The 23,433-nt window shown below is 43.2% G+C and overlaps 4 protein-coding genes and 1 non-coding gene across 9 annotated transcripts; 2 read left to right on the top strand and 3 right to left on the bottom strand.

Moving 5' to 3' along the window:
* Positions 1-550: 550 nt before the first annotated feature.
* rhbdf1b (rhomboid 5 homolog 1b (Drosophila)) lies at positions 551-16,586 on the bottom strand. 5 transcript variants are annotated; one of them, XM_057041628.1, is made up of 20 exons: positions 15,928-16,273; positions 11,173-11,314; positions 10,813-10,946; positions 10,149-10,295; positions 5,707-5,935; positions 5,029-5,235; positions 4,348-4,470; positions 4,047-4,189; positions 3,698-3,952; positions 3,512-3,623; positions 3,339-3,413; positions 3,082-3,243; positions 2,870-2,970; positions 2,721-2,784; positions 2,537-2,631; positions 2,385-2,460; positions 2,068-2,168; positions 1,796-1,949; positions 1,368-1,591; positions 551-1,285 (listed from the first exon to the last, which is right to left on the bottom strand). In XM_057041628.1, exons 2-20 carry the CDS (start codon positions 11,284-11,286, stop codon positions 1,090-1,092), a joined length of 2,712 nt encoding a protein of 903 aa, XP_056897608.1. In that variant the 5' UTR covers positions 11,287-11,314; positions 15,928-16,273; the 3' UTR covers positions 551-1,089. The 5 variants fall into 5 exon arrangements, 4 of the variants coding, with proteins under 4 accessions (XP_056897608.1, XP_056897615.1, XP_056897625.1 ...); XM_057041635.1 differs by having other exon boundaries at positions 5,827-5,935; XM_057041645.1 differs by lacking the exon at positions 10,149-10,295 and having other exon boundaries at positions 15,928-16,270.
* Positions 2,209-2,302, top strand: trnai-uau (transfer RNA isoleucine (anticodon UAU)). Its single transcript has 2 exons — positions 2,209-2,246; positions 2,267-2,302. It is a non-coding gene; the product is annotated as a tRNA-Ile (tRNA).
* Positions 16,587-16,857: 271 nt separating the features above from the next.
* On the bottom strand, positions 16,858-17,877 carry hbae5 (hemoglobin, alpha embryonic 5). Its single transcript, XM_057041771.1, has 3 exons — positions 17,575-17,877; positions 17,163-17,370; positions 16,858-17,074 (listed from the first exon to the last, which is right to left on the bottom strand). Exons 1-3 carry the CDS (start codon positions 17,667-17,669, stop codon positions 16,946-16,948), a joined length of 432 nt encoding a protein of 143 aa, XP_056897751.1. The 5' UTR covers positions 17,670-17,877; the 3' UTR covers positions 16,858-16,945.
* A 1,506-nt stretch (positions 17,878-19,383) lies between these two features.
* Positions 19,384-20,294, top strand: LOC130530514 (hemoglobin subunit beta-1-like). Its single transcript, XM_057041759.1, has 3 exons — positions 19,384-19,665; positions 19,779-20,001; positions 20,112-20,294. The coding sequence occupies exons 1-3, from the start codon at positions 19,574-19,576 to the stop codon at positions 20,238-20,240; spliced, it is 444 nt and encodes a 147-aa protein (XP_056897739.1). The 5' UTR covers positions 19,384-19,573; the 3' UTR covers positions 20,241-20,294.
* Positions 20,295-21,380: 1,086 nt separating this feature from the next.
* Positions 21,381-22,936, bottom strand: zgc:163057 (Hemoglobin subunit alpha-D-like). The gene is made up of 3 exons (XM_057041783.1): positions 22,641-22,936; positions 21,906-22,110; positions 21,381-21,715 (listed from the first exon to the last, which is right to left on the bottom strand). Exons 1-3 carry the CDS (start codon positions 22,730-22,732, stop codon positions 21,587-21,589), a joined length of 426 nt encoding a protein of 141 aa, XP_056897763.1. The 5' UTR covers positions 22,733-22,936; the 3' UTR covers positions 21,381-21,586.
* Positions 22,937-23,433: the final 497 nt, after the last annotated feature.

Here is a 23,433-nt window from a genome sequence, read left to right as displayed (position 1 = left end):
AAAGTAATGATTTAGAAAGAGAAGTATTTCAATCAAAGCCTGAAAATGTGGATAGCACATCACCAAGATAAGAATTTAAGAATTTTGAAAGTGTGTGACCTATGACCTCCCGGTACATAAAAGCTGTTGCAGCCGTAACTGAACAAAATTCAAAGTTCATCAGGTTTATTCTGTATGCAGAGCCTTGTCTTTTGTGTTTTTGCTCTCCAGGCTCCTCTCTGACTATAAGTGCACTTGTGTGCAGACTCAATTACAGACAAGAATTAATAATGTGTGTGTGTGTGCGTGCGTGCGCCGGTCTTTTTATTCGGGGGGAGGGTGCTCAGTAAGAATTCTGCACGCTATAGCGTTAATCACATGGAGATCTTAAGCTACACCCCGACAAGCGTTGCAGTAATTCATAACGAGTGGTTGACATTGAGTCTGGGGCGCCATCTAGTGGTGCAGCTTGCTTACCCTTAATAAACTCAACAAGACCTGTAGAGTTGAGCTCCCTAGTATGGAACAAATATTTGGCTTTTTTATGATATTAAGAAAATAGTTTGGAGCATTAGGGGGAAAAATTACAAATGTGTTTATTGTCAGGTAACTAAAACGCCACCACAGTGATGAAGGCAATGCAAACAGATCTCAGAAACAGCTAGTCACAGACACACACAGACGTACAGTAGTTCATTCAGAATAGCAAAAGACAGTTAATTCCCATAATAAACCACAGAATCACAGTCATTTTAAAAAGTAGAAAAGAAATGAACACTGTCAAGTCAATAGATTTCACAAGAATTTCATGTCACATGGCACAAAATCACATTGCCTTTATGGTTGTGCGTGGATAAGGCACATTAAATTACAGTATAATTAATTTCCTTAAAGGGCGCCCATCAGATGGACAAAATCGTTCATGGTAAAAACAGTAGAAAAAGATCCACAATAGCAGTGCAAGAAATTCTGTGAAGTCAAATTTAGAGCACCACCATTTCCATCAAGTCCATCATATGAAGAATGATCAGATGAAGGAAGACTCAGAGTCTGTCCACATAAAATATGTCTGCGTTTCTTTAGCAGTGAGGGGAGCCCAGACAGTAACCACTAGAGCAGATGTGCATTCAGGTCGTACTTCTCACAGAACATCTCTGTGATGGGGATGCAGGTCAGGTATTCGCACCAGTCGCACTTCACAGGGTAGACATAGAAGAGGACCACCAGGGTGGCGAGAAGACCCAAGAACACTGGCAGGAACACACAGATCTGCAGCCGCTTCCGGTACATATCCGAGCGTCCAAAGCTGAAGGCCGAAATCAACCAAAGCACCGTTAGTCAAAGAAAGTTGGTGGTGATTGAAAACATTTAAGTTGCACTCCGCTCACCTGATGTACGGCAGGAAAGTGAAGGAGAGGAAGAACCCAGACACAAAACCACAAATGTGGGCAAAGTTGTCGATCCAAGGAAGCAGGCCAAAGGAGAATAAAAAGGTGGTGATGGCCAGCAGCTTGCCAAAAGCTCTCCATGGTCGCTCGAGGATCTGCCAGCTCTGAAAAAGCTCCACAAACAGACAGGCCAGGATGCCAAACTGGCTGCCTGCAGGGCCAACCTGAGACCAAACAGAGTTTTTAATGTGTTGTTAAGACACAAGGCAACAACAGCAAATTATTCCCTAAAAAGCTACAAGCCCTAAAAAAGAGTCTCTGTTGTTTAAAAATGGTGTGGAAATTAGTCCTTTTCAGTTAATTGTAGTAAATTATAAAGAGGTATTTGTTCATGTGCAATTGCAGGAGCTAAATTATAAAGTCTGTACCTCTGCTCTGTATGGAAGAAAGATGGATGATGCCAAGTTGCCTGTGATGCCACTGAGCATGTAGATGATGGAGACCCGGAGCCAACCTGCCAGCTTCTCTATGTCCCTCAGCACTGTCATCTGGAAAAACACCGACACCAGGCAGTGCAAGATCCTACACACAAAGATGAGTTTTAGTACTCTGGCAGGCAATTCTGTTCTTTTCTCACATAAATCAACTCATAGAAACTTTACATATTCAGGACTATGAGCATAACATTGAGTTTAGTCACCCAGCATGAAGAAAGAGGGAGAGCCAGAGTCTGGAGAACTGGTCTGGGACGTCAGGGTTGAGGAAAGGGAACAAGCCACATACGTCGGCCATGCAGGCCACCTGCAAGACAGGGAAAACCACGGGGAAGGTGCGATCAGCAGCTCCTGTGGCGCAATCGGTCAGCGCGCGGTACTTATAAGACAGTAACCTGCAGAGTGATGCCGAGGTTGTGAGTTCGAGCCTCACCTGGAGCAGCTTAACTTTTTGAAAATCAAGACTGAACCACAGTCAACAACATGGGCTTCAAAATACCGCTGAGCCGTGTGTTTGTTCTACCTGCGAGCACAAAGTTGCCTCCTCGTGAAAGTAGCCGTGCATGAATTCACAGTACTCCCTTGAAGTGATTTCACACCTGGAACAGGGAAACACCACAATTCCTTTCATTTGATGTTGCAGTGACACTCGTCAAGTGGCGACATTGCACCTACCGTCCTTTGGTTCCCATGCAACAGGGCCGGCCTGTGATGGTGCAGTCCATGTAGGGGAGGTTGGTGTGATTCCCAGAATTGTACTTTGTGCAAATCTGCAGATCACAACCTGCAGGTGAACTCTCTCCATCATCGCTTTTAATTTGGACTTCGTTAATGCTCTCCAAAGACTATGCATACTTACTGGCCACTTGGTGATGTCATCAGGCCACTCATGAGGGGAAACTGAGGCTGGCTCCACACAAACTCTACCAAAATAAAAGCTTAGGGTTAAAAACCCAGTTGTAAATATTTTGTAGAGGAGTAGAAATGAGACAGTTATTTCTGTGACACCTGGGGTCCTGATGGCAGACTGCACCGTGCTGCCGTAACAAACCCTGGAGAAAAGGGGCACTGGGATGTTGAGGCCACTTCACCCACACAGCAAGGGTGCTCTACAGTTCAGGGACAAACCAGTTGGTTAATCCCATAGTTTCCACTCGCAGTTCTTCAGAGTGTATATAAAAAAGCGACATTTATAAGATCTGTCCCGGTTATTCACTGACCGAACACTCCTCCTGTAATGTCTGCAGACAGCCAGAACGATCGTTCCTCACGCAGCAGCCAGATTCCCTCTCCTTCTCTCTTTTCTCCTGCATCAACATGTAGATCTCCTCATCCTGCCGCATGCAAGGAGAAAACTTTGCTCCCAGGTGAATCAGCGCCTCCTGGAGGACAGCAGTCACATGACATTTATCAATGCTCGATTTAATCTTGAAGATGCTCTGATATAATGGTGCTATCTGGAAGCAAAAATACTTGCCGAGCTCGGACCAACCCAGAAGTTTTGTTGCTGCACAAATTTGACATTTTCATAAACTCCCTTATTCCGTAACACCTGAAAATATATATTAAAAAAAATATATCACGAGTCTAGCACAAATTTTCTGACACTATGTCACTATAAGCAAGGTAAATAATGTAAAATGCACTCACAGAGTTGACAGTTTCATGCTGTGAGAACCCCACAGGGGCAATCCCATAAACAGTTACAGCCAGGATGGTGACGATCAAATGGACAAACGTGATCCAGTATGAAAAAAAGGGTCTAGTGCGGACATAAGGGACATTTGACTTTCTGTACTCCTGAAGAAAAAGATTTTGAGGCAGACAAACCCTCACCTGTGATTATCCATGTCTTCAATCTGCCTTTTAACAAAGCTGTCGATGCGCTTGCGGTAGGTCCTGTTTGTGAGCCGCCCCACCATTCCGAGCCCGTAGGGCCTCTTCTCTCTGGCAAACAGTTTCTTAACTGGAACCGTAATCCTTTGTCCTCGCTGCTGGGGCCCGTTGACACTCACCACTTCCTGCTTTAGACGGACTCTGGGTTGGACCAGAGAGCTATCTTTGGCCTTCCTCCATCCTCGCTCTGATGGGCTGGATTGAGTTAAAAAAAATAACATAAAATAAAAGCTATTTAAGTCCATATGTCAGAAGAAGTGAGTATCACTCCAATAAATGATAAAGGTACAGCATGAGGTGACTCCTCTCGAGCTCGCTCTTGTCCAGTGCACTTCCTGTCAGCTCGCTTTCATCCACTTGTTTAAGAGCGGCTTCAGATGCTGTTTCAAAAACATCATCAGCATAGCTGGACAACTCATCATGCAGGCCTTCCTGGAGAGGGGACATCAGGTCAGAACAATTAAAAATGTATCAAAATTAAAGTAAACCACACCAATATCAATGGGAGGGGCATAAATCAGTGAGACTTTGAATTGTTTGGCACTGCTAACTTAAAGCACTGATGTTATGGGTGTGTGTCCACTGCTCACTCTGTTGAAGAAGGAAGTGTCCAAGTCATCCAGGAAGTCCACACTGTCTTCTTCGAAGAAACTGGGGGGCATGAAACTGCGCCTGCGACACCGATGGGCTGTGCTTCTACCTAATGTCCGTCCCTATCAAAAAGTGGCAAACCTCATCATAGTGGCATCACAAAAGAGGGGAGGAGCCAAACACATATGGTTTATTTGGGTAAATCCTCCACATTGACCATCTAACTGCATCTGGTGGGTGCTTGTGGTAGCAAAGTGACGTTTGCATGACTGGGGATTAGTTCTGCGCTTGTAGGCCTCCTCCCAGCAGATATGGACATTCGCTGTCTATTATCAGTGACCATCTGCTTTGAGGTTAACCCAGTCACCCCCTCCCCAGCACCCATAAGCAGATACACTCAATGAATGATCCTCTCCAGCATTTAAGAGGGTGATCCCACAACTGGTATCGTGTGCGGGGAACCTCCTCGCAGCTGTGTGAAGTATTAACCTCAACTTTAATCTGACAAGTAGATCTCGTGTTTTATATAGACAGGCGCACATTAGATGGCAATAAAGTCCATGTTTGTGTGTAGGATATAGAAAAGAATGGAATCTCTTTGGATGAGCATAACACCATGGAAATGATCTGACATATGGTGTTTGGTGGCTCCAACTGTAGCATAAACAGACAATAAGCACCTTCATCAATGATGCTGCAGCTTTGAGACTCATCACTGCCACAGACTCCCGCTTGCGCCGCCGTGGCAACCGGTTCAGGGCAGAGCGGGAGCTGGAATGGGAGCAAAGGGAGGCTGTGCAGGGCGTGACAGGAGTTTGGGGGACACTGGAACCGTCAGCCTCTTCCACCACGCGGAAGGCACGACCCCGCGACAGGGGGTCTACAATCTGTACACAGACGGACAAACAGCTGTTTCAAAGCTTGTCTTTACGCTGGTAGTCAAGAGACATCTGCGGATAAAGCGAGAGAGACAGGAAAGAAGGATGACCACATCTGGATCGAGTCACTCGCACATTCATTCGCTCACAGTAAACTCCACACAATCATGCATGACCTTGATCTTGGCAGTAAAATTGGAAATTATTATAAATATCTGCTGCAGGAAGTTTGCATAACAGCCGTTATGTTTGCCTGGACTGCTGCGAGATGGAAAAAGTGAGAACCTGCATGTTACAAAATTTCCAAAGGCTGAATTCTGAAAGTGAAAGTAGTTTGATAGCATGGAATTGTGTTCCACGTGTCCTAATTATATGGAAGGGTGAGTTGGATGTATTAGTGCAACACTGGCAGATGGCTTGACATGAGTTTAAAGGTGAATGACTCCCCCCGCCCGTCTACAGCGCACCAGAGCGCCCTACCCTCTGCATGCCACAGTAGCGGTTACTGGGGTGGTGGGGTGGGAGGTAGAGGGGAGGAGGGGTCTCAGTGCTGGCCAGGGAGAGGTTGTCTTGGCTGTGGAGCTCCATCTCCCTCATCACCTGTGCCTTCAGCCCCCCATACAGATGGCTGCAGTGTTGCAGGCTCTTCCTCCTCCATCGCTGTGTGCTGTCACTGTCTTTGCTCACTCCAAACCAATCAGCTGTACCCCTAAAGAGAGAAACGGCATTTTAGTCAGTTTAAATTCTCCTGTGCATTGGCAGAAATCTTAGATATCAATCTTTAAACAAGGCCAACCATGATATACGGGCAGGAGACAGCCTATTTTCAAAATAGAGGCCAGCTACTATGGAGTTACCGGTAGGAGCGGGACCCGGGAATGCCAGGAGAACAGAAGGTCGGGTTTTTGTAGTTGTAGAGAGACAATTTACATTAATGAAGATTTTAAAAATCAAGAATTCCCCAGATTAAAGGCTAGTTTCCAATGGCAGTCCCCCTACCAGGAGGAGCCTGGTCATAGAACCTGGTAGTTCACCAAGCAGCCCTGATGTGCTTGTTGACACGGGCAAATTTAACGTAACGCTTCACAGTTGTCGCCATAAGCCCTAAAATAAATGATTATCTTCACAGTCTTGACACGCATGCGGACATAGAAAACCTGGTCCTAAACCAGGATGTACAGTATAACAGCAGTGGGTGGTAATAGCCGTGACTTCCCTTCCAGCCCTTCAGTCAGTCCTCAGCACTTCATTGAATATTTTCAGAGAATGCAAAATATTTTATTGTATATTTATTAAATTTCATTTGTATTTGTCTTGAAAACACATTCTTTAACTCCACAATTTAACACTGTTACATTTAAACAATGCCAGTTAAAGTTAACATTCAAAAAAATCATCTGACAATTGGTTCAGTGATTGGTTACTTTCGGAAATCATGGGTGGCTGTATAAAAAGCTCCATCAGGGCGTCTCTGCCATCATCCCTTCATGCACATTCCACGCTCCTTCTGGCTTTGCTGTTCCGCTCATTAAAGTATCCTTGTTGCTCTGTCAGGTTCCCTGCATCAGAGTAGCCTTCAAGCAGTCAGCTCTGGGTGGGGTACGCCGCGTCAGCACGCAGCATGAGTGCAACTTGATCTCTCCTGTGTCCTTTGGTGATGGAAAGTGACATTTATTAGATGTTATAACATGTTTTTCAATATATTTTAAATATGGTTCAATACTGGATGTGCATGTGTGTAGAGAAAATATCTCAAAACTGTCAAAAATGTGTATTACATGAAACATAAACGTGCAAAGATCTACACATGTCCACTCTGAGTTACACACGAGTCATTGCACACATTTGTAAATAAAATATTTTACATTTACAGATTGTGTAATACACATTTATAACTAGTTTGAGACTATTGCTTTTCTTTCCACACATTTATGCATGAAAGTGTGCATGAGAGTGACAGAGAAACTTACTGTTGGAAAAAGCTTCCCTCTCTCTTTCCCACTGCAAAGACAAGGGAATTCCTAAGAATCCTGGCGTTATGGACACTTCCAAGCTGTCCTCTGTGGATGGTGAAACTGTTACGGGGGCAGGATGTGTTATTCTATAGTTTTTTCCTCATGTAAATAATCATAAAATGAAACACCCATCAGCTGTTACTTCACTGTGATGTGCAACAGTTAAATGAACAGATGGCTACTGTAAACATAGAGGAGCTATCAGATTTTAATACCAATACCACCAAGCCATATCACATAATTAATTGTATCACAAGGTGGCATATTAACAATTAATTTAATAAACTTACATCTTTCAGAGACTTGAACGTAAAACTTTTTACACAGCACTAGTAAAGAATATAAATTGCAGGGGAGAGAGATAATTTCATTATTGTAGCCAGGCTTACCAGAATTGTTGATCTCCAGAAGGACCAAATTCCATCCTTTGGGAGTGAAATAGGTAAAATGCGAACAAAATGTGACTTTCTTCTAGTCCAGGGGTGGACATGTGACTTCCATCAATGGCTCCAAAGTGGGAAACCCCATCTCATTAGGAAGCCTTGTATGACCTCCCAGAGATCATCCCCCTCGATTAGTTTGATTGACTCAGGTAGGAGGATGTAGCGCATGACCTTGCAAAATTCATGGACAATCAAGGACACATTGACCTGGCAATGTTAGCTAAAGTGCGATAATCTGCCCCCGTTGGCCAAAATAACCCAACTGCCGCATGTGTCTTAATGATGGGTCTCCTCAGTCAAGTGTCCTGCTATTGGTACCTTGAGCAGAGGCGCCGACAGGCGCATTTGAAGGTTGCCCTCCAAACACTTTCATTACATTTTGTTTCTGTGAAACTGTTAACATCACAGCACCAATTTGCAGCCACAGTGCCACAAAGAGCCAACATATAATGTCTAGCATCATATTGGTGCTCTTTTTTGGGATTTGTGCCCTCCGCGGCGCCTGCACTTTAGCTTTTTGGACTGATTGGGTCGTACATCTGTCCAGAACAAAGTGCTGATTAGTCAATTGGTAGCAGCTGCTTGTTCCATGGAGTTGTTGCCTCCCAGCTGCTCCTCAAATCTCCCTCAGTTGTAGCTGCAGATTAGCGGATGAGTCAAGTCTATTGTTATTTTTCATAAGCGTATCAGTCGGGTTTTGTGGTTTTTAAGTACGCTACTTCCTTTGGCACCAGGAATCCAAGAATCCCAGAAGGGCAGAAAACATTCTGTGGCCAGCTGCCTGCTGTGGCTAACTGGTGGGGTGGCTAATTTTTGTAGCAGACTGGTTAGCGTGAGTGCGAAAAGTACTGGCAGATTTCAATTGAATGTGGTGGGAAATGAGAGACAAACTCACAAATCGAATTTTTAGTGGAACATCAGACCATAGTGGAAATGAACAGGCTTGATGGCTTTTGTATCCTCCTCATTAACTGAAGTGGGTGTATAGATGTGACTTTTGCATAGACACGCTTTCCACTTTTATCCTCTCTGGATGGGGAACAGTGTTTGTGTGTCAGGCAGTGAGTCCTGGAGGGGGAGGCCACTCAGGGGAGATTATTTAGAGAGCAGAACACTCAGTAATAAACACTCAAGCCTCATCATTAAGACAGGCTCCAGCTGGGGACACCTTTTAAGGTTACACACGGGCAGGGAGGCGACTGTCTTTCTTCCTGAAAGGAATATCTTTCAAAAGAAAACAGGGTTGATTACAGCCTCTCTTTGTAGGTGGTGTAAAAAAAATATCCAAAAAAGGAATAACAGGGATTAAGGCTATTGCAAATTACTGTAAATAACTTGACCAGAGCATAAACTAAGGATTGCTTAGCTATAAACGTTTACTAATAACTTTGAGAAAACAGGAAATCAGATCATTTACATACAGATAGGGTGAGAGACAAGAACATTTTTGGACTATGAAGTTATTTTTCTTATCTTTTAAATTTCATTTTCTTGAGGGTCCTCATGCCACAGCTCCCCAAGACACACTCACCTGTCCAGAGATCTCAGGCGGTTGTTCAGGGTCGGGCCCATGACTACATTAGACAGGAGCTGCATAGACTTGTACCCTCCAACACCGGTTTTCGTGACACACTGTCCCTTTTTACCCCCCACAGCAGCATTAAACCCCAATCCCCCACACGGATCCTTCACAAATCACATGTATGCGTTCTATAAAGGGATTTTTGAGCACGTGGGGCAAATGGACCTCGTAATCCTCGCTGTTACGCAAAGACGAGACAAGCACCGCATTTCCAGACTCTCTGTTATGACCCATCTGGTTCTTACTCAAAGGTTAGAAGAAATGCCTAGTGCCATGATGTTAAATATCCACAGATGTCTTCAGTTTCTCATCAAATGGATCCTAGAACACACAAGAAATTTCCTCCTGACTGTTTGAAAGAGAGTATGTGAAATCCATGGCCGGCCTCCCAGTAGTCCTTCACAAGAGTCTGCAAAAAAGGATGTGACCCACTCAAAAATGACGACAACAGCTCTGGTCCTCATCACATTGAGCGCCCCCTCCCCAGCCCGTTTTTGAGTGAACACCAGTTCCCCCTTAAACACACCAGGAAATGTAGAAAGATTGTACACGTTTCTAGGGAAAAGAGGAACGGGAGTGCAGCTGAACATGCCTGAACACGACACCCACAAACTGGAGCGACAGTAGTGCTGAACTCCACCTCAGTAATTTCCCATTAAGGGTGTCAGGTTCAGTTCATGATCATCATCAGTGTGACTTGGAGCTCTTTTTATCCCTGCTGATTGATCGATCCCACAGATGTGGCAACAAACACCAGGATTTTCCTTGTAGTTCGTCTCCAGGCAACAGCTTGGAAGAAAAAGCCTCTTGAGGGGAGGGAAACCTCCCACTCCTATTAATTCTTGCTGAGCCATCAAAAGCATTGTTTTCTATATTTTGTACCTGATGATCTGTTTGGGTATTGATGAGCGCCGCCGGGTCATTATTTTGGGGATGCATGATCGCCTTCGGATGGATGATGCCGTCCTAAGGACCCTCTGACCCTCCGGGGGGACTGTATTGACCCGTTCAAAGCGTACTCTTTTCTCACTTACCACCCAGTACGTAGAGAAGCCCAGAGGGAGGTGTGCCATATGTGTGGAAAAGGAGAAGGCAGAAGAAAAGAGAACCAGATCAACGCGTTAGAGCAGGAATGAAATGATTTTGTTAAAAAGTAATTAGAACAAAAAGAGTTACACCGAGCACACCAAGCTGGAGATAAAAGGCAGCTGGAGAACATCAGCAGAGATAAATAAAGAGAAATCAGAGAGGGGGAGAGAAAGGTGAAAAATTTCCATGGTAGTCCTGGTCCAAATCCCAAAGTTCTGGAGTTCTTAAACTGTTCTGGCCAACCCCTCTGATGTGGAATGCCCCAGGTTAAACAGATGCATTTCCTGTTTTGTTGAGGGAACCTTATACTTGGAGAAAATGTTTAATGTTTGCTTTGTGTGTGTGTGTGTGTGTGTGTGTGTGTGTGTGTGTGTGTGTGTGTGTGTGTGTGCGTGTGTGTGTCTGTGTCTGTGTGTGTGTGTGTGTGTGTGTGTGTGTGTGTGTGCACGCGTATCACCTCTTGATTGATTGTGTGATGGAGGGAAGTCTTTCCAGAGGAGGCCGGAGGAAGTTGTTGGAAGTTTCCATGGCAGCAGTGCAGGTCTGAAGGTTTTCCCCTGGCATGCTTACACTGCGGAGGCGCTTCACAGGCTGTGATACAAACATGGACACATGCGCATGTATGAGTCAAAAGGCTGTGATCAGCTTTAACCAATCGAAGACGCCCCTGGTGTGTCATCGAAACAATCAAGAGGTAAGTCTGCACTTTGGCTAGTCTGCACTTTCGCTCCAGAACATTAGTAATATTTAATAGGGTTAAATATTGTTACTAATAATAAATATTGTGTATTGCTCTGTAAATATATTTTCCTCTCACCGGTTTGAGCGTGGGTGTTTCGTCTGGAGTCAGCTGGATAACTGGGATGTCCAGTTTTAGCCATGGTGGCTTTTTCCTCTGCAGGCTGATGTTCCTGTTGTCCAGCTCATCCATGTTTGTGAGGTCCCCCTACACCTGCCAGCTGAACGACACACCAGCAAGAAGCTCAGAAACACTGCAACTGAACAGCTTTTCATTTAAAAAAAAGGGACGGAATATGCACAACATTAACAGTAATCCATGTCTATGAGCTCAGACAGATACAGATGTGAGGAGGCGAATGCTCAGAGCTGCTTAATCCAAATTTTAAAGCGGCTCCTGCCAGATGTCCACCCTTTCTTAATTAACATCACAAGACAGGGTGACCCCGGGATTCTTTAAATCAGTACAGAGGGGAAACTTCACTGTATTAATGTTAATTTTATTTGTCTGGTTTGAATTTCTTTAAACTGTGATGACAAAGTATTCCTAACACAAAGAAGAGCCAAGTAAAATTTCTTTGCGTTCACCCAAAAGCTGTGTTCTTGACTGGGGCCACTGCAGAGGGGGAGCTAATATGCAACTATAACAGCCTTTCACTGACCACCAGGTGGCGCTAGATCCCACACATCGGGCAGTTAAAGGAAGGTCCCAAAATGGCTTAAAATACAAGTAAATCTCATATGTTTGCAATCATACAGGTGCTGCCTGTTTAGCTGGATAATATTTAAAAGAATATGTCAACGCGGTTGCTCCTCAGCTATTGACGTCACAGCTTAGCGTCCTCCGCAGTGACGAAAAACCCTTGCTGCAAAAATCGGTCACAGAGCAAGGTCACCGCAGGCTGCAGAAAAGCTCGGCTGGGAAAGCAAACTGTACCTGAATCACTTCCAAGAAGTTGGGAAAAAGACTACGAGACTGCCAGGACAACAGTTGTTGTAAAGCTGCCATGATGTGAAACAGATAAATATCAGAGAGCAAACGGCTGCGGGCTGTGTGGGTCTAAATAAAGACAGTCTTTTCTTATTTTGCAAAACACTTACGACATGAAAGAAGACAGTTTAATCTGTCTCTTCCTCCTCAGGTTACATCTGGTGATATTCTGCATAAACAGCTGGACTACGCGCAGATGTAGAGGGACCCAAACACAGTCTCCGTTTTCAGTCTTTGGCCTGACTTTGTTCTCTACTCTTCAGAGCATAAACAAACCCAGACTGAAACCTCCACCAGAACAATCCAGATCCAGATTCCACTGTCTGCAAACAACCTACACACACGCACTCATATACACACAACATGTAAACACTCACATGAGAGCCTGCGATCGTGCCTCACATGTCAGGTTTTCTGAACTCCCTACAGCCCAAGAGAGCACTGCGTGAGGTCCAAACGCCATCTTTTGTTTCCTGCATCCCCCACATGATACTCCACGGTCAGGATTTTCTCTCTTTTCTCTGCTTGCGTTTTCATGACAGGAAGATTACAAACCATAATCCCTCTGCAACAGACCACATGACATTATTTTGCTGTCAGGCCAAAGAGTCACCGCTTGGTCATTTACATCAGGAGTTCCAAAGCAACTCCTGGTTGAAACTGACGGCTGTTGCGATGTGAGAAACACCGCAGGAAATGTGCAGCTCGTCCCACCGGACGTGCCCACGCGGGACTGCAAAACAGATCGCTAATGGACAATTATTATTTTCTTTTCATTCTCTGACAAGTCAAGACAGAAGGAAACTGGCATTCCCCTTGGTACCCAAGCAAGATCGGTCGTGTAGCCATAATCTGGTCTTTGGAACGGTGAAGGAAATGAACATCCTATTTTCTTTTATGTGCTGCAACAAATCAACAAGAGATCTCACAGATTAACCCTGCATTTATCCACCCTGCCCGCGCTGGACCGTGGATATGTTGTGTACTCGAGCCAGATGGTGTGTGTGTGTGTGGGGGGGGGGGGCTGGGCGTAAAAAGGTCAGTCATCTCATTTTTGAGAGACATTATCAGAATTTTTGAAAAAGAGGTCGTGAGCGGCAGCAGACGAAACATGCTGCAGCCTTGTGGCTTCACACATTCATTTTAATGCGGTTTGTCCTTTTTCCTCTATTTCTGTTGCCCTGGGGGGGCTTTGAGAACTGACAGCACCCGAGGGAAGACATGTCCAGCAGGCTGAGACATTGAAGCGAGCAGCTCCTCTAAAGCTAACATGGAGCCGCTGTGTGTTGGCCACCCGGGGACAGGAAGGTCGGTGCTACACTGAGCATCTCGAGTGCGACCCCCCCCCTCCTGCCCTCCCCACAGACATGAATAGACTTCCTCAGTCTTTCATCCCTCCCGCCATCCTGCCATCCCTCATGCTGCCAGCTCCAGCACAACAGCTTCCTCGTTTGGCTGCGCCTCTATGACAACTCGCTGGTAATTGCCCACAGTTGAGACAGAATCGGTTCTGAAGAGAATATTTTGGGAGAGGAGGGAATAAGGGTCACAACCGTGCTCTTAAAGACAGAGTTTTTTTTTTTACAACCAGAGAGGTCGGGGGGTCTCGCAAGACAACAGTGGCTGAGGGACAGTAAGTCCTCAAGAGTCAGCAATAGACAGGGATGGAATTGTTCCACCTTGGCCACCTTGAATTGTGCTGAGTGCAGGGAGTGATACAGGAAGTGTCTTTGCTCTGAAGTCAATCTGAAACCACGAAACAGCTGCAAAGTAACCACAAACGCCTCCATTTTACAAAGTGAACAGCTCACTTTCAGTTCCAATGAAAAAGACAGTTGAATTTGTTCCACCTAAATAACAGTGTTTGCAGCCCCTCCTCCTGGAGTGGACTCAGGCATAAAGAAGACTGAGCACTAGGATGAAGCTGGTCCTGTTCTTCCAAACACCAACATGGTGACCGTATGATGATGTTTGCGCACAGGCTAGCAAATGGACAGGAGGATGAATACAGGGACCTTGTGGAGAGTTTGCAGGCATTAAAGCAAAGGATGCTAACAGACTCAACAAACTCATCTGTTGGTCTGTTGTTGGCTGTAGACTTGATAACTTGGACGAGGTGCTGAGGGACAGGATGGTGTTGAAACTGCGGACAATCATGGACAGTCCCTCCCACCCCCTCCATAACACAGTGGACAAACTGAGGAGCAGCTTCAGCAACAGACTCCTGCAGCCTCGCTGCTCTAAGGAACGGTACAGGAAGTCATTCCTGCCGTCCGCCATCAGACTCTATAACTCATCCAAACCCAGCCAATAACAATAACTGTGTAATGTTCATGTTGTAATTTTATTTCTAATTTATTCTATATTTATGTATATATGCTTATAATGCTTATAATATGTATATATTATATTATATGTGTGTGTGTATATATATATATATATATATATATATATATATTATATATATATATATATATATATATATGCTTATAATATATGCTGTATATATGCTTATAACATTCTAATCTTATCTGTATTTATTTTTTCTGTCTCTTTACTCTGCATACGCTGCTACTATAATTCAATTTCCCCACGGGGATGAATAAAGTTCATCTTAATCTTAATCTTAATCTTAAATGAAACGGAAACGCTTTTGCAGTATTGCACCACAACTGCAGGAACAAATACAGTAAGAACAAAACACAAAAGTGAGCTAAACTCAGCATTAACATGAGATCAGCATTTGAGAGTGAAATTGGAATACATGATGAAAATACTGAAAATGAGGTCTCTGCTATCTAGACAGAAGCTTCCTACTAGAAAATCTGTACAGTAGTGACATAAATGCTACAACTAGCCAAAGCAAAATGCACTTTAAAGAGGATACAGTTGTCTTTAATATAACATATATATTTTTACTGGGCAATACTTCATTAATTAATTCATGTTCTTCTACTTTAACTTTCCAGTGCATGCAGACGCCTGTACACAAAAACCCACAGCACTTTTCCAGCCCAGTTCACCCAGTGGAGCACACCATGCACAGGATGGTGCAGTTCACTGCAAACAGCAGCGCCCCAGAATCACACCAGCTTTCGTCACTGCTGTGAATTTTCTCTCAGACGTGCTCACACATGCAGCATGTTGAATAAAAAAGGAAGTCAAACACCAAACACACCCACAAAAATGCACAAGCAGGCACACACAGCCGCATTTGCAGTTGCATAGACTGATCTAAGCACCACAGGATGCGCTCAACTTCATGTGTGTCTGTTGCATGCACATGCGTCTTTTACTTTCAGTCTACAGCTCAAGAGGACATTCTCTCATTAAATATTTGGCAGTTAAACTGACGGTTTACATTTAAAATCCGTCCATATCTGAAAACTCCACAGGCTGTTACAGACGGCCAGCGTGTGATCAGAAAGGCTGCTGAGGCTCATGAAGCTGTGCCTATTGGGTGGAGACAGGGAGGTTGAGGAGCAATCCAAGCAGCAGCATGAATGAAATCAAATTACATGCTTAGAGATTTCAGGCAGCAGATTTTCAAACCACCAGCAACCCAAACTACACTTTCTTCCACCTGCTGAATGTCATTTTAATTCATTTATCTTCATATAATATTTAGCTTGACTCCCGATGAACTCTTTTGTCTGTTACACATCCTCACCCCCCATCCGGAATATCAAGATATGTACATAGTTTATATAAATGTCTAGGTTTATTCATCAAATAATTAATGTCCATGGGCGTAGACCATGTGGACATTAGTTTTGGTTGTCCCCCGAGAGCCGTCCGCGCGTAAACCTTCGACACATGGGACGCAGCGCGTCCACGGCTTACCTTCCAACTCCCACAGCCGGAACAGCAGCCACAGCCTCTGCCGGGAAGCCCCGGACACCGGTCACTTCATGGAGCTGACCCGTCGCGCACGACCTGAGCACGTGAAGAGTCTCAGTGTCGTGCGATACCTCCAGATGTTCCTATGTCCTCCTCCTCGCCGTCCTCACAACAGCGCACGGTTCCGGTTAGATTGACTCCCGGTCCACACATGCTGCTGGATGACTGCACACCCACTACTTTATTGTATGGCGCCCCCTATCCATAACTGCGACGCATTGCATACGCAGGGATGTAACGAAACATTACTAAAGTACTCCAACTTTGATGGGGTGGTGCTTGCGCACTATATGAAAAGTTTGGCTACTTGCACTTTTATAATTAAAACATTTATTCTAAGTTTCAGAAAATCGTCGGTGTGTCCTTGTTCGCGTGTTGCGTGCGAAAAAACTAGAGTATTGAATATTTCTCTTAATCCAGGCGGCGTTAGGGTTATCTGAGGTCAGCAACCGATATTTGTGAAGTTTACTATATGGCGCCCTCCATAGAGTATTGGTCAAAAGGCTAATTATCTTTTGTTTCATATTATTTAACATTTACACGTGCACCTGAATTGGACCCCGGTCCCGGTTTTAGCAAAAAAAACAAACAAAAAAAACCCCCATTATTTATTTTTACACCAAACCTTTTTTCGGTTTTCTGAGTTTGTTTTGAAAGTTCTAATGAACAAAATGAATCACACACGGCTTCTTCGAGGCAGATTCTCGCTCTTCTTCTTGGCAGCACTCTTGATTTTCGACAATAAACCTAAACGTTTTTTTGAAACCAGAATTGTGATGGATTGAGAATTGTGTAAATAACATGCAATAATCCGCTGTTCATTTCTCCACATATAAAGTTACTTTGGAGATAAATAACATCCACACTGTCAGGTATGATAAACAAGAAACTTGTTTATTTATGGGATTTTTTATTATTATGATTTAGCACCACGGTGACGTGACATCAAATCCCATGCAGTTTAGCGGTATTTATCAGAGAGAGCCAGAGCCACACCGGCCAGGAATTTATCAAAAGAGACGTGGATCTCCGGGGTGAAGTCCTTAGGGAACAAGATGGCAGTGACCACGAGAATGCAATGAGCCAGGAGCTGTGGATGGGAGAATTGTTGTTATTTGTTATGCGAATCACAGTCTTTGAGTACATAAATTCCTCTAAAATCGAAATCAATAATTCACCCTGAAATTGGCCGGGTCCACTTTCAAAGTGAAGGCATGGCGCTCGCTGAGGTCCCGCAGGCCACAGGTCAGGTCATCTATGTTGGCCACAGCGGTAGCAATTCCACCCATCACCTTCTTTCCGTGGGCCTTCACAGGACCAGAGGCGGGACGCAGGTCGCTCCATTCGCTGAAGTAGATCTTGGTTTGCGGATAGGCGATGAGCATCCTGTGTGCAAATATGACAACAAAAAATAAACCAAATTACATATGTATCAAAATATCATTCTAATTCATTCTAGCTGATTTGATGATCGTTGGCGTTTAAGGAGACGTGCGTAACAATTAAAACGATTCAAACGTGCCGATTGACTGAATCCCTGATTGTGCGCGAAGGAGTGTCACTAAGTTGTGCGCAATAGATGGAGCTTACCTGCCAAACGCCTCGGCCCCGATGACATCAATGCTCTTGGACATTTTGGCCCACATGGCCTTCACGGCCTCCTTGTCAGTCCTGCTCAGACTCATGTCGACTTAGTTGTTTCTCGCACACCTGCCGGGATAGTTTTTGAGCTGGTGTTTAAATGATGTTCGCTCTGGTGTCACACCCACAGGAAGTGTTGCCAAACCACGACCCTTGACGCAGATCGGCGGGGAGCGGCTTATCAGAGTCTCACCAACAGGAAGAAATTGGCAGGAAACTTTGACCGATTTACGACTGTCAGTTTGTTGATCACAAGTCCCATCAGGAGAACACCTCTACATTTAAAATATGAAATGTCATGCTTATGTCGGGTTTGTTTTTTGGAATCAGAGAAGCCAGACCTGAGACTTTATCATTTCCCTGACCAGCTACCACGATTGCCAGGTTTGACAATTCCAATGTTGGAATTGTTTTTGCCCTTCAGCATTTGAGGAAAATTTCTTTGAAATAATTTGGAGTTTCAAATTATTCAAAATTATTCAAAACACTCAACATCTACTCAGTATGATTGACTCTAATAACTTGATTAATTGAGCATTTATCTTTGTAGTTACACTCCACACACATCATGCAAATAAAAAAATCCATCTTTTCATTAATGTCTCTCTTCACTGCAGTGGGAATGTGTCAGTGTGAGAATATTTTCCTTCTTTTCTCCAATGCTGAAAATATGTAAACCGATACGATGAGGAATCATTCCTTTGAGGTCATATCAGGTCACAGAGTTTAGACCTGCCTGCAACACTAAGAACTCAGAGAAAGTCCTATCAGCTGATCGATAAAATGGTTGCTTTGCCTCAGGTTCAGACAATAAATCACTAATTTAACAATACAAAAAAATGCACCATTAAAAAATGACATGAATGCGGGTTCATGCATTTGTGCTCTATAAGGTATTAACCAATACACGAACTATAATTTATGTGAATTTAAATCTCAACTGACCCAAATATTTCATAGAAGGAATTTTTTCATAATTCAATTCTCAGGGATGCTTTAAATAGGTGGGAGTTTATAACAGCTTTATAACAGAACTTTTTTTTACCCACCTTTAGTAAATTCTTTAATCAGTAATGCAATTCGGTAGCGTGTTTCTGGGCGGGGAGGAGGCAGGCCGCTGATAAAACATGTGGTCACGCAGATAACGCCCAAGACTGCTCCGCAACACGCGCACGCACGCACGCACGCACACGTGCACAAAGTGGTGGTATTAATGAGAAATTTGTGCCATTCTTCGTCATTTTAAGTATTTGTTAAATGTATTTGTGATATTAACTGTAATTTACTACTGCACTCATATACAAGTAACAATAAATGTGGTTCTCATAGGTTCAGTAGCTGGAAACACTTATTAAAAATAGAGAAACATGTGAAGGTCGGAACGTGTGAATGCTGATATTTAAATTTCATGTCCCACTGTTTTTTAAAATTTTTTTTTTATTGATACACACATATATAAATAATCCCAATAATAGACTGTAACGTTCCACACTGTACTCAGAAAAAAATGTTGACGGAAAGGTCAATCACTAGATGCCAAAACTACAGAAGTTATGCACACGATGGCCCCAGAATGTGGCTCTAGTTTGGATCAAAACTACAATATCTACACAATATAAATATTACACCAAAGTGCCCAAAACCTTTAAAAAATATAATACACGGGTGAACATATGTACGTAAACCAATTTAAATGAGTAATTTTAAAATCTATTTGTTTGCATACTGTATATTATAAGTATGTTATCTTACTATTAAACGCGAGACGGTTCCAGAACCTTCTGGAGAAGCCCGTCATTTATCTGTCAGGCCTCATCTCCAGCCTATCACGGCTGACCTCTCCTTTTGGGTGGGGGTGTCTCAGGCACAATTAAATAGACTCAGCTCCCACTGCAACTACATTCGGTCTTTTCTTGCAAGTCTGAACGCAAACTAAACAAGAGTCACCATGGTTGAGTGGACTGATCAAGAGCGCAGCATCATCAACAACATCTTCTCCACCCTGGACTATGAAGATGTCGGCTCCAAGTCTCTGATCAGGTAAGAAAGAGGAAACAACCCAAAGGAGAAAAGGGGGGGAAAGAAACGAAACGTGACGAAGAAGCGACTCTTCTCCAGTGCATCGTTCTCTCTAATATTTCTTTCTCCTGCAGGTGTCTGATCGTCTACCCCTGGACCCAGAGGTACTTTGCAGGCTTCGGCAACCTCTACAATGCAGAGGCCATCAAGAATAACCCCAACATCGCAAAGCACGGAGTCACGGTGCTGCACGGTCTGGACAGGGCTGTGAAGAACATGGACAACATCAAGGAAACCTACAAGGATCTGAGCGAGCTGCACTCCGAGAAGCTGCACGTCGACCCCGATAACTTCAAAGTAAATTACGACACTCGACACTTGCAATAGGAAACAATTCGCCTCAAACCAACTTAGAATGTTTCCACGTCATCGAGGAAGACTCTAACTATCTGTTCGTCTTATTCCAGCTTCTGTCTGACTGCTTGACCATCGTCATCGCCACCAAAATGGGAAGCAAGTTCACACCTGAGATCCAGGCCACCTTCCAGAAGTTCCTGGCCGTTGTCGTCTCTGCTCTGGGAAGACAGTACCACTAAGATGTCCCCCAATACGTCTGTCGAGATGTGTCATGTGTCTCCTCAGTAATAAAAGGAGACATATGACACATGACTTGATCAATAACAAGGATCAATAAAAAGGCGCAGTGAAGCAAAGCTTTCTTGTCAGTGGTCTATATTTTTTATTCATTCGTGTATTTAATTCGTGCACAAGCGTTCATTTCACAGTTCATTTGCCGTTCATTTCACCGACGTGGATCCACATAGCCTCATTTAATATATTATATACTCACAGTTGATACAATAATTTGTTAGAATAAGCTATAATTGAGTCCACTTTGTTTCTTTAAGGTCTACCATTATTTCAGTGTTGAAACGTTTTGTGCGTAAATGCGCACAGGCAGGGCGCGGTTATTGTTCCTCTTGCTTTATTTGACCGTTTTATCTTACATAAAACACTCAATAACACCATTTTTTAATGCTAAACCAGACGATCAGAATCCCAGCACCCACAACGTGGCTTAAAGAGTATACTGTTCACAGTCAAATTCATCTTCATGTCAATGCCGTAGCGCGAAAAAACCCAAAGTGACCGACAACTATAGTGAGGATCGAGTTTATTTGCAGTATTTACTCACAGAGAAACCTTGCTAGCTTCATACTGTACAGAAAAACACAATTGTGTAGTTAGAGAACAAATATCTAAACCACATCAAGCAAATAATTATTGTCAAAGGTACAGAACAGGACAGCAGCAAAGACACAAGTTAAATTTAAAATACTGTATGTATGAGATATTAAGAGGTATGAAAACAGGTGAAAACTGACAAACAAGTGGTCAACAGAAAAGGGTCATAGTTAACCTTTGTGTAATGTTCCTATTGTTGTTACTCAGCCAGCATTTGTGGGTCTGATGGACCCGTTGCATTTTGTGGCTTTTAATGCCTCACAATCAAACACTTTTATGTTAAAATACTGAACAGATGTTTACCTTATCCCAATTACAAGCAGTATAAACAATATATATGGTTAATATTTGCCCTTTTCCTTTGTTAGGTCACATTTATAACTTATTATTTAAAACATAATAAAGAAAATCAATTAAAATCAAGATATGACTGGAAACAAATTTACAAGTGAAGCAAGGTTTTTCAAAACTACTGACTTTTATTTCTTTGAACTTATTTTTATTTCTTTTAATAAAAAGTGAAATCGGGTCCCACAGACCCAAACACCACACAAGGGTTAATTAAAAGACAACCTTCAAAATTTTATTGCAACCCAACAAGAAACCTGTTGAAAAATACTGACCCTAAATGCATCATGGCATCAGATAAATATCGTACATTGTTCCCGTATTTAATGAAAGAAACATTTGCAGGTCATCATCTGTACTTCTCAGCAAGCACAGCTGCAAAAGCTGAGAGGTATTTATCTATGGCTGCATGAGCCTCCGGCGTGAAGTCGTCACCCAGGTGACAGGCCAGCGCCACCAGTAAACAGTGTGTCAGGAACTGCAGAGAGGATCAAGTTTGGTTAGAGTCCTGCAGGCCAGTTTAGATTAAACCCCATCACATGATGAAAGGGTGAGTATTCAGTTTTAATAAGCAAAAGATTCCGGACCAATCATGAAAGTGACTTATCTGATATGCACCATTGTGAGATTTCTCTGAATTTTGAAATTAAAGGAGATGATGGAGGCACCTTAAAGTTGGTGGGGTCGATCCGGAGCTGGTAGGCGTGTAGTATTTGCAGGGGGGCCAGGTTTACAGCCAGCTGGCTGATGTCTTGGGCTCCTTCTGCTATGGCCAGAACAATCTTTCTGCCATGGGAGAGCATATGGGGGGACCGGGGGCTGATGTCCAGGTGAGAGAAGTATGTCTTGCTCCCTGGGAAGGCGGTGAACATCCTGTGGAATGAGGAAGAGTGTAGTGAATGAATCAGGATTTGTGTGTAAATCAATGATAATAAATGTAAAAAAAACAAACATCCGAAAACGGGCGTTAAAGATGTATTCTCCATCATTGCATTTCCTTATATTAACCCCCCAAAAACACTTTTCTAATATAAATTTAATGGAAAAGAAACATCAATACTGATATACTGTTATCTTCGACCAACCTCTTTAAATCGGACACAATCACCTTCAATATGATTGGCCAAAATATTGGCCAAGATCCACATTAAGACCTCTGTATTTAATTTAAACGTTACTGTCATAAATTCATTATATCAAATCCCTCCATTATCCCTTATAAATAGGAATAAAGACGTTCTCGGGTATGTTAACAGTGTTTCTTACATATTTCTATCATTCTCTCCCTATAAATTAATGTTAATGTACTGATATCGATTTAACCGACAGTCACGTGACCGTCATATTAACGTACTGGTTTCCCCCGCGCGCTACATTTCCACACTCTTTTGCCACAAACCTACCTAAGGAGTGAATCTGACCCAATATCTTCGGCCGCAGGGATGAGACTCTTCCACACTTCTGCAAGCAGCCGTTTCTCCTTCTGGGAGATCATCGCGGAAAATCCAGTCAATCCATAATTCTACCGAAAGGAATGTATGCTGTATATTACTGTATATTGACGAGAGAGGGAGATGGGCTGAATTATTCCCCGTGGGAATAAAAGCAGGTTGTTTTCGTCCTCTGTGTTATCGGCCTGCAGGCAGTGCAGGGAGGAGGCTATCTGCTCCTGCATGTGCGTCACTCCAGCTAACATTAGGGGGTGCAAAAGCATCATTATACTAACTCAAATTATTGGATAAAAACACAAATTAATTGAAATTGCATATTGTTTATTCATTTGTCTGCGTCTCTCTTTTTTAGCACCTTTACATAAAACTTTGGGCCATTTAGCGAGATAATTAGTTTCTGTTTATTTGTTTAAACTAATTTCTGGACCTTTTCTTTTTAAACGAAATCATAGTTGTTATTAATTTACGTTAAAAAACATAATATGTTGTGCTGCTGCAATTGCATTCCCAATTTTTAATATAATATTTTTTAAAAATAAGCTTGTTCTATTTCTATATGCAAACTCATCAAAAGATATTTCTCAAATTTGTCTCTAAGCTCAGATTTTGTTTGTTTGTTTGTTTGTTTGTTTTGGTTTAGTTTTTAAGGAAAACTAAACCATTTTGATCCATCAGCGCCAAGAAACATCTAACAATTTTTAAAAAAAACCGCCGACGTGTTATCCAACGCCACAAGAAAAGGGTG

Source organism: Takifugu flavidus, chromosome 1 (genome assembly GCF_003711565.1).
Source record: "Takifugu flavidus isolate HTHZ2018 chromosome 1, ASM371156v2, whole genome shotgun sequence".
Lineage (NCBI taxonomy): Eukaryota > Metazoa > Chordata > Actinopteri > Tetraodontiformes > Tetraodontidae > Takifugu > Takifugu flavidus.
This window is presented reverse-complemented; position numbering and strand designations above follow the sequence as displayed.

What these genes read in the sequence shown, in the direction of transcription:
- rhbdf1b (XM_057041628.1), bottom strand. Translation starts at nt 11,286, where the DNA reads ATGGATGAGCTGGACAACAGGAACATCAGCCTGCAGAGGAAAAAGCCA. An exon ending in CTGCAGCATCATTGATGAAG is followed by an intron (nt 4,471 to 5,028) that starts GTGCTTATTGTC and finishes ACTTTTTGATAG; the next exon opens with GGACGGACATTAGGTAGAAG. An exon ending in AGGCAACTTTGTGCTCGCAG is followed by an intron (nt 2,169 to 2,384) that starts GTAGAACAAACA and finishes CCTGTCTTGCAG; the next exon opens with GTGGCCTGCATGGCCGACGT.
- hbae5 (XM_057041771.1), bottom strand. Translation starts at nt 17,669, where the DNA reads ATGAGTCTGAGCAGGACTGACAAGGAGGCCGTGAAGGCCATGTGGGCC. An exon ending in GGGGCCGAGGCGTTTGGCAG is followed by an intron (nt 17,371 to 17,574) that starts GTAAGCTCCATC and finishes ATTTGCACACAG; the next exon opens with GATGCTCATCGCCTATCCGC. An exon ending in TGGACCCGGCCAATTTCAGG is followed by an intron (nt 17,075 to 17,162) that starts GTGAATTATTGA and finishes TCCCATCCACAG; the next exon opens with CTCCTGGCTCATTGCATTCT.
- LOC130530514 (XM_057041759.1), top strand. Translation starts at nt 19,574, where the DNA reads ATGGTTGAGTGGACTGATCAAGAGCGCAGCATCATCAACAACATCTTC. An exon ending in GGCTCCAAGTCTCTGATCAG is followed by an intron (nt 19,666 to 19,778) that starts GTAAGAAAGAGG and finishes TTTCTCCTGCAG; the next exon opens with GTGTCTGATCGTCTACCCCT. An exon ending in TCGACCCCGATAACTTCAAA is followed by an intron (nt 20,002 to 20,111) that starts GTAAATTACGAC and finishes GTCTTATTCCAG; the next exon opens with CTTCTGTCTGACTGCTTGAC.
- zgc:163057 (XM_057041783.1), bottom strand. Translation starts at nt 22,732, where the DNA reads ATGATCTCCCAGAAGGAGAAACGGCTGCTTGCAGAAGTGTGGAAGAGT. An exon ending in GGGTCAGATTCACTCCTTAG is followed by an intron (nt 22,111 to 22,640) that starts GTAGGTTTGTGG and finishes CTCATTCCACAG; the next exon opens with GATGTTCACCGCCTTCCCAG. An exon ending in TCGACCCCACCAACTTTAAG is followed by an intron (nt 21,716 to 21,905) that starts GTGCCTCCATCA and finishes TCCTCTCTGCAG; the next exon opens with TTCCTGACACACTGTTTACT.